This window comes from Scophthalmus maximus, chromosome 9 (assembly GCF_022379125.1).
Source record: "Scophthalmus maximus strain ysfricsl-2021 chromosome 9, ASM2237912v1, whole genome shotgun sequence".
In the NCBI taxonomy this organism is placed as follows: Eukaryota; Metazoa; Chordata; class Actinopteri; order Pleuronectiformes; family Scophthalmidae; genus Scophthalmus; species Scophthalmus maximus.
The window spans coordinates 2989172-3005000 of NC_061523.1; the positions used below are offsets into that span (position 1 = coordinate 2989172).

A 15829-nucleotide genomic window follows, 5' to 3' on the forward strand; every position below is an offset into this window, starting at 1 on the left:
TAATTAGATAAAAAGTCTTGACTGAAGATTAGAAGTGTGAATGCTGAATACTTTTTTCCATGTCATGTAAGATCAGTTGATAACTGAAGTTATTTAGTCATTTTAGTAATATTCTCCATTTAAATCGTAGATAAAGACACAAGTTACTTCCCAACCAGTGTTTTAGCTGCATATCAGAAATAATCACCACCCACGAAAATACACCTTAAAACACATGACAATAATGATAACAACACTGGACATGTGTCTCCTGCACATGAAAAATTTAACTATAACAAAAACATCAGCAACACTGGAAAAGTCTCTGTTTTATGGGATCCATCTTTTAGTGTGGAAGGCTGGCGGCAACGTAGCAAAAAATAGAATGTATTGGTGACTGTGTAGCCTTGATGTTGCAAAGGTGATGTCTCAGGTGTGATCAGCAATTACTGCTGTGTTGGATCAGTCAGCGCATTTGTTGTGAAGTATTTTGTGTAAATCTTGCAAATACACAAAGGCGTCACTGTGTGTACAGGTGTAATGGTGTGTTAACACCAGGCACACTGCCAACTTGCGCAAGTAACTGAGTTTGGTTGCTGGAACAAATGTGCTTATTCCAGGATAACGTGAATATTTGCCCGTTCTTCTTTCCCCTTTTCCGACAACCCTCTAAACAGACAGACACATGTCAACATGACCTGTTGAATGAAAGAAGATGAGACAGCAATACCAATGGGAAAGCCACACAAAGTGGTTGTGCTAAAGCTTGTGTCCCACTTACTCGCTCACTTTCTGCCAAGCCCTCTCCTTCTTCATCTGGTCACGATACAAATAGCAACTCCTGTTGGGTTGGGACAATAGTGATTCTCCTTTTTTGATAAAACAACAGGACATCTGATGACGGTGACATAGGGAGTATGTAAACTTAAATTGGCTATCGCGTCATGCGGAAAAGTTCAAATATTTCAACTCAAGCAACTGGCACAAATTCTGCGTCTTTGCATTGGCTTTGTATGTAATCTACTTAAAAAATATTCTAGTCACGTTCCGTGTGAATGCACCATAAGGTAGCAAGACGCCGTATCTATCATCCCCACAGTTATGTGGTCAGCATACATAGATTTCTGTAATCATGCAATAACAGTGGTAGAGGTTTACTAGGTCCTGAACTGAGGGCGGGTACTACATCTGACTGCCTGTAGGTAAGTGCTGCTGTGCACTGAGAGGTTGCCATCAGAGTTTGTTTTGTGTGCACGTGCCCTCATCTAGCCACTGTATCTTTTTCTGTTTTAGTTTTTTTTGTTGGATTACCGACCGAACACTACTTGGTGATAATGATTAGTTGTTTTACAGTTTGTCCATTATGTAAAATTTATCACTGACGCAGATAATTTTCTTTGGATATTGTCAGCGCCAAAATACTGCTTGATCAAAGTGCAGAGAGCACTGCTGTATTGTAACAGTTATATTTTCCATGATTTATCTGCCTTCATGTCCGGCCCATATTCTGCCATGGTCTGTGCAGTCCAAATGCTCACATCGTTCTCCTATTTCAGTAAGGGCTGCTCAATTAATCGTGTTTCACATTTGATTGCCTTGTATAATCCCTCTCTAAAAGCCCAGACTCCCTCTCAGCCCTGCTTTGGCATGTGTGTGATCAGCCCTAATTTAAGCCCATGTTGGGTCAAAGTAGTAGGAGTCATGTGTCACTGGGTTAAAAGAATAAGCATACATTAACACGTCGGGGTGTGTCGCGGATATCCCTTCCTGTGTCCACTGTGTGGCATTAGAGAATACCCAGTAATACATCATGTTTCTGTAAATCATGCATAGAGTACACCATTTAAATTTCATGTAAATTGGGTGATGTTTGTCGTATAGTTCGGACTTCCTGTTGTCAGTAGGTGGCACTATGACTATGGCTCAATTTTGATATGTAGATGCGTTGAGGCCGGGACTGTTATCATGCATGAGACATTTGGTCAAGATATGACAACGTGGAATCGACTTATGGCATTCTGATGTTTCGTGGCCGTGATTTTCAATGTGCCGCCATTAACATCAGTCTACCATAACTCCGCTCCACGGAGAGGGCATCACACGGACACTGGTCTTTGGTCAATATTGGTCAAAATGTAGTTGTTTTATCATGTCTGAGGAGTTTGGCACAGATTGGACCATGTACCTTTGATTCCTATCAGATACTATATGCCAGGTTCAACACTCTATGACATAAGGGGTGCTATGGAGCCCCTGGGCCACAGCCGGGGCCGAGCCTCTGTCCCTGAGTAGCTGGAGCAATTTCCGACGGGGAAAAAGTCCTTACGGCAACAATAGGGCCTTGCACCTCTGGTGCATGGTGCCCTCCGGTGGACACCGGGCACTGGACAAATAAAACAAGTCCTGAGCTGGTCACAATGTTTTTTCGAGGCCACCACATCAAACAGGCCAACACAGTATGTGTTTCAGAAGGAAAGGCTCGTCCAATTGTCCTAATATGATCAAACTGCCAATTTCATGCAGTGCATTTATTGCAGAGTGCGGCCAAAGCCTGGCTGGGAACTCTCTGCTTCTGCTGTCAGAGCGTCAACGTTCACAGTGGAAGTGTTAATAAAAACACTGTCTCCAACAAACAGTGAGTGAGTGCGTGCGTGCGTGCGTGCACACTGTAATAACGATGGTGTGTGTGTGTGTGTGTGTGTGTGTGTGTGTGTGTGTGTGTGTGTGTGTGTGTGTGTGTGTGTGTGTGTGTGTGTGTGTGTGTGTGTGTGTGTGTGTGTGTGTGTGTGTGTGTGTGTGTGTGTGTGTGTGTGTGTGTGTGTGTGTGTGTGTGTGTGTGAGAGAGTGAACGTGTGTGTGTGTGTGTGTGTGAGAGTGAACGTGTGTGTGTGTGTGAACGTGTGTGTGTGTGTGAACGCTGTAATAACGATGATCTGTCTCTGTGTCTGTAGGTTTCTGAGTGTGTCTGCAGGAGCGTTGGTGACCAGGACCAACACGTGTTCCTTCCTGGACAAGCGACAAACAGAAAGTCTGTGTCTCTCCTTCCATAATAATCATCTATGTAATGGCAATGTATAGATTGACACACGCCTTTGTCCGCTGTGTTCTCTATATATTCATGTGTATATATAATGAAACTCCACTCTAAAGAAAAAGCAGTTTTTTTGGATGTGGATGCTGTAGCCCCCTGCCCCACCCCAGTCCCATCACCCCACCTACTCCTCCTCCTCAGTGTTGACTCTTTGTAAGGTTTCTTTGAAAACTCCAGTTAACAAGTTAGTCAGCTGTCCCTGTTTTTCTCTGCCAGTGGAAACATCTCAGCATTTCTCCTCCTTCACTCCTTAATTATTTCACTCCCAAATGTTCCAAAATGTAAACCCAACAACTCTTCTCCCCTTTTTTTTTCCTCCAATAATTGAATGATGCAACCCTGGATGTTATTTACTGAAAAAGCAATGTCTATTTTTCTTGTTTTCTTTTTGTTTTCCTATGGTGATTAGGAGTTTGCCTGTTGATGATATAAGCAGCTAAAGGCATCTGTCAGTGGTAGAATGATACTCTGGCTCTCTCCCTCTTTCTTTAGAGCTCTGAATGATTATTAAATCTGTTGTACAACCTTTGGTCTTCTCCAAAAATACCAATAAAAACATTACATAACTCGGACTTCCAAGCAAAAGTCATTATCAACCACCGCGTGCGTGTGTACTAATGGGACTGCACTTACATTATATATATATATATATATATTTCTCAAGCTCACTCAGGAAAGACAAATAGAACGCCTTGGCTCATATATACAGCACTTGGCGTTCTATATCTTTCCTGAGTGAGCTTGAGAAAGAGCACAAGAAAAATATATTTAGCAAACACAATGTTTTAAAGAGAAATGAAAAATAATTTCTTCAAAGCTAAAAGAAACCTGTTCTGTGCTCAAGAAATGAATTTGTATGTTTACAATAATTCATATTAATTTGCACTGACTCCATCGTCTTCTCCGCCTCCGTTCACCTGCACACACTCATCAACCTGTAGGAGATGGTCAGTCCTGATTAGCTGTTTGGTGTTCAATCACAAGGTTTCCACAAAATGACACATGGATGGGTTTGGACATGGCGATGTCATTTGGCGGCTGTGTAATAATAAATGGTCTTGCCCAAACAGCACACGGTTGCTTGGATCTGGACATCTGTCATTGATTAACCAGACTGGCTACACTAGCCAAGGCTTGAGATGATATTAACTTTGGGCACATCGCCAATGACATGAGTCAGAATCAGAAATACACTGTTCACATCAGCTATTGATTAACAAATTATTGAATTGGAAAATGTTGGGATCTGTCCCAGACCTTGACCAGGGCACCAGTGAGCTCCTGGGCAGTCTGTGGTGGTGTCAGATGCACCGTTACATGATGTGGCCTGTCCAGCTCCTCATGTCAAGTCTGGTCTCATTCTTGGATTTGTCATCCTGGAGGAGCTGGACGACACGTACCACCTGACTGGGCTGCAAGTTCCACCTCATGTTACCAGTAGTGACGAGGACACTTACAGAACAGAACCACTGTCTGTGGACCCCACATGATATTGCAGGGGACATTGATTCACAACAACTCCCTGAATGGACAGATTGATACTCTACGTTCAACTCACCTGGTGTTTTTCTGTCATGCTCAGGGGCTCGATGCCTGGACTGCGGCCCCCCCAAACCCATCCATGTGTCACTTTGTGGAAACCTTTTGATTGGACACCAAACAGTCAATCAGGATGGGTTGATGGGTTGATTCTGTGACACTGCGCCATGTTGAGTGTAGAAGTTGATATAGATTATGGTAAACATGCAAATACATGTATTCAATGGTAAATGGACCATATTTTGTATACTGCTTTTTTCTAGTCTTATTGACCAATCAAAGTTGACTTCGCTCCATTCATACACTGTCTGAAGAGCGCCAGAGGGTCCAGGGTCAAGTTTCTTGCCCAGGGATACAACAGCATGCGCACTAGGGGAAGCGCCAACATTCGTGTTAGTGGACAAGCGACTCTACCTCCTGAGCAACAGTAAGGACCTCTTTATAATACCTAGAGGTTAATTTATCAGTCGGTTTGTTCTCCAACTATAAGTTAGCAACATTTCTCAGGAATCTTGTGTTGAGACTTTTACACCTGGCAGCAAAATGTATTTTGGGAGATCACATTGATATCGTCAAGAGATTGACCACATGTAAGTACAGGTGTAATAACATCCAGGATTCAATTAAATTTTATTTGTACAGCACCAAATCACAATATACATCGTCTCGAGGCTCTTTACACAGTGAGATGGAGACCTCACAATATTACAGAGAAACAACAGTTTACACAATGAGTACCTCTGAGACTGTGGAGAGAAGAAACCTCTAACAGAACCAGAACATCTGCAGAGACCGGTCGGTGAGAGGAGAGAGAGAGAGACAGACAACTGTTTACTGTTGCTTTAAGCTCTATCAGACAAATTATTATTAATATTACAAAAATAATACTGACACATAGATGCAATGATGCTGTTAATAATAATGGTAACAGATTTGGAGATACACCAGGGGAGAGAGAAAACAGAATTAGTGACATGTAATGTAAATACATGGGGGCAGAGAGAGTGATGGGTCCATTGTTATTTACTCCACTGTTGTGTCAGTACTGTGCAGGAAAGTTATCAAAACTTTACTCCCACACAAATTGATGATGTTGTTGATAGTGCAGCAGCCTCACTACATTCCACACTCGACACTGTCGCCCATCTGAAAAAGAAGACAGTCAAACATAGGAGGATAGCTCCATGGTACAATGTACAATCACGTGCTTTAAAACAGACATCACGTAGATTAGAAAGGAAGTGGCGTTCCACTAATCAGGACGATTCTCACCTAGATTGGAAAATATAGTTTATTTACATATAAGAAAGCTCTCAGAAATGCCAGAACTAATTATTATCCTTCACTAATAGAGGAAAATAAAAACAACCCCAGGTTCCTCTTCAGCACTGTAGCCAGGCTGACAGAGAGTAAAAGCTCTACTGAACAGTCTATTCCTCCAACTCTTAGTATTAATGATTTCATGAGCTTTTTTACTAATAAGATTAATACTGTCCAGTACAGTAGCCTCAGAACCAACAGTATTGCCTAATTTATATTTAGAATGCTTCTCCCCTATATATCTGGCTGAGCTGACTTCACTGGTCCCTTCATCTAAGACACCAACCTGTCTTTTAAATCCTATTCCGTCAAGGCTGTTTAAGGATGTACTACCTTAATCAACAGTTCCATATTAGATCAGATCAATTTTGAAAACAAGGTGTGTTTACAGTAGCCTACACGACAAACCCAACCCACCCCATTATTTGTCCAACACTAATCACCAACAGAAATTAAACATTGTACAACATCTAAGATGTGCAATATACAATAATATATAATAATAATAATAATAAAAGAAGGATGTATTAATTCCACATAATAAATAATACAAGAAACTTTTGAGGACTGTTAAGAATCATGTAATCTTTTTTCGTCTCATTTTGCAGCTCAACTCAAAGGCAGACCTGGACATTGTTGGATGGTTCATAATAACGTACATGTGTTGGTTAATGCATCACGTCATGACAGCAGACAGAGTTCATCATGTTGTCAACTCGTGACTGACAGTTCAGGAAAAGTCTGTCTGTTTCTGTAATTAAAAGAGTTCAGGACTGAGCTAGAATTCGGACCCAAAATGCAGACGACCAGACTCCTTGAGAGATTTAACAGATTTAATATTCTTTCAAACAAGAGAGGGTGAGGATGGAGGGTGGTGACGTTGATAAGTTAGGTAGAGGAGCAGGAGCAAGCCAGTGTGAATTCGGCAATGGTTTAGTGACTGAGTTCCAGGACTGCCTGTTTACACTCGACACTGCCTGCCTCAGAAACTGAGCAAAACTATGAGAAGCAAAATCAGCTTCCAGAAAATCTCCGAACAAGATCTAGACAAAGTCAGAGAAGAAACTGTCCGAGTGTTTAACCACGGTCGAGACAAAACAATCTGGTGATGAGGATTTGCAGAGTCTCAGCTTTTCTGCAGGACAACAGGTGTGCAGCCCAGAGAGGACCTCACGAAGACAACTCCCACTTTATGTTTGCAGCCCCAATGGATGACGCCGCCCTTAGCATTCGCCTATACAGCCAATGCCGAGGGCCGGCTCTGGGTCGGGTCACAGCAGATGTTCTGGTTCTGTTAGACCTCGGACACTACATGGTTTTCAAAGTGGTCAGATCTCTGCACCGTTCACACGACACAACGTGCTGTCGTGAAATCACAAGGCTTTCAGTCGTCGTGCTGTTCACACTACGTGACTCATCACACACTCGAAATGTCTCCAGAGTACGTTTGTCACGAGAACACACGCGAGAAGGGACACAGGAAAATACGTGATACAAGAAGTGTTTGTCCCTTTCACAATGGAAGTCAAAAAGAAGCTGTAAGATAGTGTAGTGTGAATTTCTTCTGTTGAAATAGTTTTTTCCCCCCACAGTCTTTATATTTTTTTATTCTTGGGTAAACAGTATTTGGTGTCTGTCAAAGTGACTTCATGGGGAGAAGAATATTCAAATGTGCTACATTTGCTGGTATGAGTGTGCGAATTGTTGACTTACATGAAGCTGTAGAGTGTTACAGAGTAATCTCAGAGATTTTCGATATTCATCAGTCCACACTCACAAACTGAGTTCTGTGGCTGCTGTTGCGTCATGGAACCTGAAGCACAAGGTTGAGAAGCATTTGTGACTGATTTGGATTGAGGTATTATTTACATTTAGAAATTCTGTAATTACAATACCGTAATTTTCGGACTATAAGCCGCGCCTTTTCCCCCCATTTTTCGACCCTGCGCCTTATATAACGGTGCGGCTAATCTATGGATTTTTACAGCTAACGGCCACTAGGGGACCTCCTAAATCTAACAGGTCACAGTCCACCAACTTTAACTCTACGGGCTCTATGACCGGTCCGCGGTCCGCGGTTAAAGCAGCGAGTGGATCCTGATGGCGTGGAGGAGTGTCAAAACATCCACGATCACGACGGGTTCCGAGAGGCTGGACTGCTGCGTGATGAAGAGGAGGACGCCGCCACAGGCTCAGCTGAGGCCCTTCAGAGGCTGACAGTGACGAAGAGGAGTGACGAAGAGGAGTTCGTTGGTTTTGAGAGCGACAACGAAGGAGAGAGGAGAGTGGCTGACGAAGCCACCCTGAGCCTGTTCGTTTCCGACACTGAAGATGAGGACTTGGGTGGTTTTAGTACGTTATGCAAATATGCAACTTGTTTGTTGAAATGTTAATAAATGGGAGCTTCCTCAAGCAGCCATCTCTTTCCCGACAATCCCCTCTGTGCACGAACTCTTACATATGGTAATTAACCATTAAAACACCTGCGGTTTATAGTCCAGTGCGGCTTATTGATGTACAAATCATTAACTGTAGCTGCTGCGGCTTAAACTCCGGTGCGCCTTATAGTGCGGAAAATACGGTACATTCATTTACAGCTCTAGTCACTAGTTAATTCTAAGATGAACATTTTACACAATGGATAGCATAATTCTATATATATATGTATATAGTAAATACCTAACTGTCTATGAATTAGCAGCTTCTGCAGCTATAACAGAATTGTGGGTCCTCACCCTGCCATTCCAACCCATCGCCTCTCAGATTGAGCTCTGTAAAAATTGGTGCCTAAACATTCTTTGGTAATTCACAATGGTCACTACTCGGTACTGGGGTTCTACTGCTGTGACCAGAACAGAACGAGGCTCCACACCAGTTTCCTGCAGCTCCGGGTTTATAACACACTGCCGTCTTTTTCTCTAATGTGTCAAACCAGAAATGAGCAAACAGTTAAACCAGATCATGTTCATGTAGTTTAAACAATTCTTTGGCTTTGTGATTGGCTGCGACCTGTCCAGGGCGAACCCCGCCTCTCACCCAATGTCAGCTGGGATTGGCTCCAGCCCCCCCTTACTTACCCTGGGCCCGTCTCTTCCTGTTTGTGACGTCATGTGAACAAAAGAATGAACCACTGTCCTGACCCGTCTCACCAAAAGACCTTCAGCTACAATAGACAAGGTCAAGGTGACACAATGTCATCTCCAACAGAGGTCAACATCTGTGTCATCCATACACAATAACATATTCAAAGATTTGTTGTTAAAACTATCAGACAGTCCCTCTAAATGGGTCAAATCACATGTTATTGCCTTCTGACACTGAGATTATAAAGATGTTTGAACCACGACAACATGTCTGAGCAGAGGAGGCATGATCCAGAGGTTCTGGACTTATTCAACTGGTTGTTTCCTTTTCCACCAGCACTGTCAATGTTTCATGGATGTGTTCAAACACAAGAGGATTACAACACCTAATGAACAATAGTTCCAAAAGGTTTCAGTATATTTTATTCAGGTCTCTTGTACCATCACACTTCAATAAGCTTCATTGCTCAATTGAATTTGACTTATTATCACAATATCTCTCAATTCTTTTTACATTGTTTATATTTTTTTTATATGTCCTTATGTTAACATTGCATTAATTCATTTGACTATGCCCTTCACTGCTGTGTCACTGCAAATATGGATTCTCTTATTTGGTCTATTCCCCATCACATAAAAAAAAATAATGTATGAGCATAAATCATAATTTATCATGGAAGGAATGATGACGTGATAATGTCACTATAAGGTAAGGAAATGAATGTAATGTAATAATGCAGTATAATTGGAGACACAATCTACATTTTCATCATGTGATGTAAATGATATCCCGATGAGAATAATACTACAGTATGATAAAGTTATCGCTACCTGATGTTTGATTTGGTTTGATGTGGTGATGATGACAGAGGGAGAAAGACGGGACGAGGCGCTTCGTGACTGGTTGGAAACAAGTTTTCTACTGAACTCTAATCCTAAATTGCAGAACTCATCAACAATAATTGACAATATATTGAAGTATTGGTTTTGAGCATTTATTAAACAATGGGCAGTCGTCATATTTACATGATATAATATGCAGTCTTGTGTTTCTCTCATGTCCCTGAGCCCCGTCACAGACGGGACTTAGGGCCAGGGTGTGGCATACAGCACGTGGAATGGCTGATTAGCCCCGCCCCCAAGAACAGTATTTCCAGGAATCCCCCTTTGTGATTGGTCAAGGGATTCCTGGGAAAACTGGACCCCGGGAGAGAGGAGAAGATGTGACCCATCATCGTGGTGTAGTGGATTTCTGTCCCACACAGGTCACGTTCATGAGACAGAAATACTTTACAGTCAATGGACTTTATTTATATAGAGCTTTTCTAGTCTTATTGATCACACACTCACACAAAGTCACTCACACACATGCTGCTCTTCACTACACTTTTTCTGACACATTCTCCCACTGTTGAAGAGCCGCCCTTCGGGTTGGTGGACGACCCACTCTACCTCCTGAGCAACAGTGTCTGATCGTCATGGCAACCTCAATGAGTTTAGGAGTTATTCCATATCCTGGAAAGTTATACCCAAATGTTCAACGATGACTCTAAATTCTTTTATTTTGACACAGGACACATTTTGTAATTCATTATTTTCCTTCGATGTCAACAGAAAGATGAACTATGACTTCAGATTGAGACTTCTGTCCTCCGTCCCGAGCTACAGTGCTTCATCTCAGACTACCAACTGACCAGAGATGCAGCACTGCACCACGGGCCGCAGGGAAGAGCAGGAAATGGACCGGGGGAAACCCCAGAGACAGACCAGGGGTCAGTCAGACAGACAGACAGACAGACAGATAGACAGAGAGACAGACAGTCAGACAGACAGAGAGACAGACAGTCAGACAGACAGTCAGAGAGACAGACAATCAGTCAGACAGACAGTCAGTCAGAATATCAATATTTGAAGAGAAATATTATTATGATGTATTTGACAATGAGTTATCATTTCAAATGCATCGGTAAACTTGTTCTGTCAGTTCATATCTGTGGTGTATTACACTGGACTTATCATTAACAGTTCATTGGTACAGGGAAGTCTGTCATCTCACTTTTATTAATATGAGACTTTCACTGATAACTGTGTTGACATATTTAATGATAATCTGGGGAAGAGCACAAACTTTCTTGTCGAGGTAAACAGGCAAAGACCTCCTTCTCTGAGTCACATCGACCGCTCACAGCACGTTATAACCTGCTGGGATCGAACCGCCGACCTTCAGGTCAGTGGACGGCCGAGAGAGATACTCACCTCAGTACTGCATCAGCTCTGACATCTGAAACACAAGTTACAAGTGAGACATACTGTACATATACAGATATATATATTTACATATATAGAGATATAAATATATATATATATATTTATATATGAATAAATATACCTGCATACGTACATATGTTTATATGTGTCACACGCACACACACACACAGTCACAGAGACACACAGTCACAGAGACACACAGTCACACAGACACACAGTCACACACCAGAAATGACACACACATACACACACAGTCATACACAGACACACACACACACAGTCACACAATCATATACACAGTTACACACAGACACATACACAGAGACCCACACACACAGTCACATACACACACACACACACACACACAGTCACACACACAGTTACACACAGAGACACACACACACAGTCACACACACACACACACACAGTCACACACACACCGTCACACACACACCGTCACACACTGAAGCTCAGACTGAAGTGGTGGGACAGGGGCCAGATGTCACAGTCTCTCACCCTCGGTGCAGACGTTTTGATCGTTTGCTCTTCCAACTGTCCCGACAGCAGCACCTGTAAAAGAAGACAGTGAATGAAGCTTGTGTTGTTTGAATAAACTTCCTGTCCTTGAACAGCAGCTCTGACACTTCTGATGACCGGAGGAGAGACGGAGCAGACCCACTCTCAGTCGGCCCATATAAGGCCCGAGGCAGCCTTTCATTCTGGGGATCGTGGAAAAAGGGATCGCTGCTTTGGATAAACATTCCCTCTTCAGGCTGCGATTTCTCCTGCTGATAGTCTGTCAACCCCCCCCCCCCCTCCTCCAGCAGGCTACATACATTCCCTTTTCTAGACACATTCCAGAGGAGGAGGAGGCCTTTATCTCACTCTGTCCTTCTGCCTCTGCTACAAGTCCATATTAAGAAGAAACATCAGCTCGCTCTCTCTCTCCTTCACACACACACACACACACACACACACACACACACACACACAGCAGGTCATGTCGCCTGCTTCCTGTCCCGGAGGTTCACACCACAGGCCCCTTAGTTCTTCTTCATTACATTACATTACTTCCTGTTGTTTGGAATATGTTCCTGCGCTTTCTGTAAAAGAGTTGTGATCAAGATGCTTGTGAGTGAGTTTCAGTGTGTGAGATCCATCAGGAGGATGAACCAGTTACTGAACATCGTGTCTCTACTGATGAACAACTGTTGCTTCTTCCATGTAGGAACCAAACTCTTCTCTCTGAGAAGGACCTGTGGTCTGGTCCTTTCCCCATTGGTTTACAGATGTAACATGTTGAGGCACCGAGCACTGGAATGAGCGTTCCTGTGTGTGTGTGTGTTTGTGTGTGTGTTCCTGTGTGTGATCGTGTGTGCGTGTTTGTGTGTGTGTTCCTGTGTGTGATTGTGTGTCTTTGTGTGCATGTACAGTAGAGAGCAGAGAGCTGTCCCATTCACATCTCAACTTAAACACACAGCACATGACTCAGAAGAAAGACATGAAACTGGAGAAGAGCAAACACACGAGTACCTTCCCAGTTGACGGTGGTGTAATGTGTTCACCGGTGAAGTTTCCTTAGTGAACATGGACCCACACAGACACAGTTCCTTCACAGAGGGACTCGTGTTCCTCATGTCCCCACAACAAGTCAAACACCGTGAGGAGACACAATCCATGTTGACCTGAGTCTGTGGTTCAATCATTCACCTGATGAATAGACCCTGATGGTCCAAGTTGTGTGTGTGTGTGTGTGTGTGTGTGTTAGACAGGCTGTGATAACAGTCCCAGTCATCTCTGCTGTTGAGCCAAACATTGCCTAATATGGTCATCTCTCTGTAAACCCCTGGTTCTGTAAATCACACACAGGAAGCCCTCTCTCCATTCCACTCCATCTGTGTGTCTGTCTCTCTCTCTCTCTCTCTCTTTCTCTCTCTCTATCTCTCTCTCTGTCTCTCACACACACACACACACACACTCTGGCCCAGTAGTGAAGTGTTGGTGTCACTCAGAGAAAAGAACCAGAACAAAGAACAACACATGATGTGATCAGAGCAGCTACATGTCTGTTGGGCTGTGGACCAGACCAGGACTCTGACCCAGGGTGACGGGACACTATGGGTGAGTGTTGTGATTGCCCAGGCCTCCTGAGGGTCTTACGGTGAGTCACAAGATGATGAAGATACATATATACTTCACATCTATGGATAAGAGAACAAACACTCAACAGTGACCGAGCTCAGACATCATCTAACCACTGACTGGGTCTGACGGGGCTCTGGTTCTGCCCCTCTTGTGTTGGAGCTGCTGTCACTATGGTTACTGCTGACAACACCAGAACTGTACTGAACTACATGACGGAACAATACGCACTGTTGTTATACATTTGTGACAGAACCAAATGAGGATGAGAGCAGACATGTCAACTCCTCTACTAAGTTACTTTAAACATCTAGTCCAGAGGAAGTCAGTGTCTAGGCAGGTCCGAGGAGTTAATGAGGTACGTCTTGCCTCCTCTTACTCCCCTCCCCCTCACCTTCCCATGTGAAACTGACCCTGGAGGTCATGGTCTCTTGGTCCCAGAGGGGGGCTGGTGTTCAAATCCTCCTAACCCAGTGGCTGCTCAGTAAATAAATAAATACAGCATTTCCTCCTTCCCTACCCACGTCCATCATCACGCTGGTCTACTGTATGAGAAGAGACTGATGTCCACCATGCTGCAGAAGAATTTCACATCAGACTCTAGCTCTGGTTTTACCTTTTAAGGACAGCACAACATCCCCCCTGCCTCCCCTGATCCTCCTGCCTCCCCCTGATCCATCTGCCTCCTCTTGCCTCATCCTTCCTCCTCCTGCGTCCTCCTGCCTCCTCCTGATCCACCTGCCTCCCCCTGCCTCCTCCAGCCTCCTCTTGCCTCATCCTTCCTCCTCCTGCGTCCTCTTGCCTCCTCCTGATCCACCTGCCTCCTCCTGCCTCCTCCTGATCCACCTGCCTCCTCCTGCCTCCCCCTGCCTCCTCCAGCCTCCTCTTGCCTCATCCTGCCTCCTCCTGCGTCCTCCTGCCTCCTCCTGCCTCACCTGCCTCCTCCTGCCTCCTCCTGATCCACCTGCCTCCTCCTGATCCTCCTGATCCACCTGCCTCCCCCTGCCTCCTCCTGATCCACCTGCCTCCTCCTGATCCTCCTGATCCACCTGCCTCCCCCTGCCTCCTCCTGATCCACCTGCCTCCTCCTGCCTCCTCCTGATCCTCCTGATCCACCTGCCTCCCCCTGCCTCCTCCTGATCCACCTGCCTCCTCCTGCCTCCTCCTGATCCTCCTGATCCACCTGCCTCCCCCTGCCTCCTCCTAATCCACCTCCCTCTTTTTGCCTCCTCCTGATCCTACTGCCTCCTCCTGATCCACCTGCCTCCTCTTACCTCCTCCTGCATCCTGCCTCCTCCAGAGTCCTCCTGGCTCCTGCCTCCTCCTGCCTCCTCCTGCCTCCTCCAGCCACCTCCTGCCTCCTCCAGCCTCTCCTCCTGCCTCCTCCTGCCTCCTCCTGCCTCCTCCAGCCTCCTCCTGCCTCCTGCCTCCTCCAGCCTCCTCCTGCCTCCTGCCTCCTCCTGCCTCCTCCAGTCTCCTCCTGCCTCCTCCTGCCTCCTCCTGCCTCCTCCAGCCTCCTCCTGCCTCCTGCCTCCTCCAGCCTCCTCCTGCCTCCTCCTGCCTCCTCCTGCCTCATCCAGCCTCCTCCTGCCTCCTGCCTCCTAATGCCTCCTGCCTCCTCCAGCCTCCTCCTGCCTCCTCATGCCTCCTCCTGCATCCTGGCTCCTCCAGAGTCCTCCTGCCTCCTGCCTCCTCCTGCCTCCAGCATCCTCCTGCCTCCTGCCTCCTCCAGCCTCCAGCATCCTCCTGCCTCCTGCCTCCTCCTGCCTCCTCCAGCCTCCTCCTGCCTCCTCATGCCTCCTCCAGCCTCCTCCTGCCTCCTCATGCCTCCTCCTGCCTCCTCCTGCCTCCAGCATCCTCCTGCCTCCTCCAGCCTCCTCCTGCCTCCTCCAGCCTCCTCCTGCCTCCCCCTGCCTCCTCCTGTTAATTAACTCACAAGACCTGAAATGTCACTTGCCACCTGCCCCTGTCCTGGGTTATTACGAATGAGCTTGTGATTTGAAGAAGGATGGGGATGGTAACTATATAATTACCAAGCAGACAAAAGAACAAGTGGTGGGTTAGATTCTCAGCAGCAGGTAATGGGCCTCAGTAACTCAGTAACAAAGTAACTCAGTAGCAAAGTAACTCAGTTACTCAGTAATATAGTAACTCAGTAACAAAGTAACTCAGTAACATAGTAACTCAGTAACTCAGTTACACAGTAACTCAGTAACACAGTAACTCAGCAAGACAGTAACTCGGTAACATGGTAACTCAGTAACATAGTAACTCAGTTACACAGTAACTCAGTAACACGGTAACTCAGTAAGACAGTAACTCAGTAACATAGTAACTCAGTAGCAAAGTAACTCAGTTACATAGTAACTCAGTAACAAAGTAACTCAGTTACACAGTAACTCAGTAA

The 15829-nt window shown here is 45.0% G+C and overlaps 1 protein-coding gene and 1 long non-coding RNA gene across 4 annotated transcripts in view; one reads left to right on the forward strand and one right to left on the reverse strand.

The window, feature by feature from the left end:
- Positions 1-3642, forward strand: part of csnk1a1 (casein kinase 1, alpha 1) — a 32288-nt gene extending 28646 nt beyond the window's left edge. For all 3 annotated transcript variants that reach the window (XM_035649030.2, XM_035649032.2, XM_035649033.2), the window contains one exon: positions 2931-3642. In XM_035649030.2, the coding sequence (XP_035504923.1) occupies positions 2931-2938 (8 nt within the window). In that variant the 3' untranslated portion in view covers positions 2939-3642. The remainder of the gene's footprint in view (positions 1-2930) is intronic.
- Positions 3643-9993: 6351 nt separating this feature from the next.
- The window catches only part of LOC118319006, a 6831-nt gene continuing 995 nt past the window's right edge, over positions 9994-15829 (reverse strand). Inside the window, exons 2-3 of the long non-coding RNA XR_004795888.2 lie at positions 11797-11850; positions 9994-11293 (exon numbers count right to left, since the gene is read on the reverse strand). This is a non-coding gene — a long non-coding RNA (uncharacterized LOC118319006). The remainder of the gene's footprint in view (positions 11294-11796; positions 11851-15829) is intronic.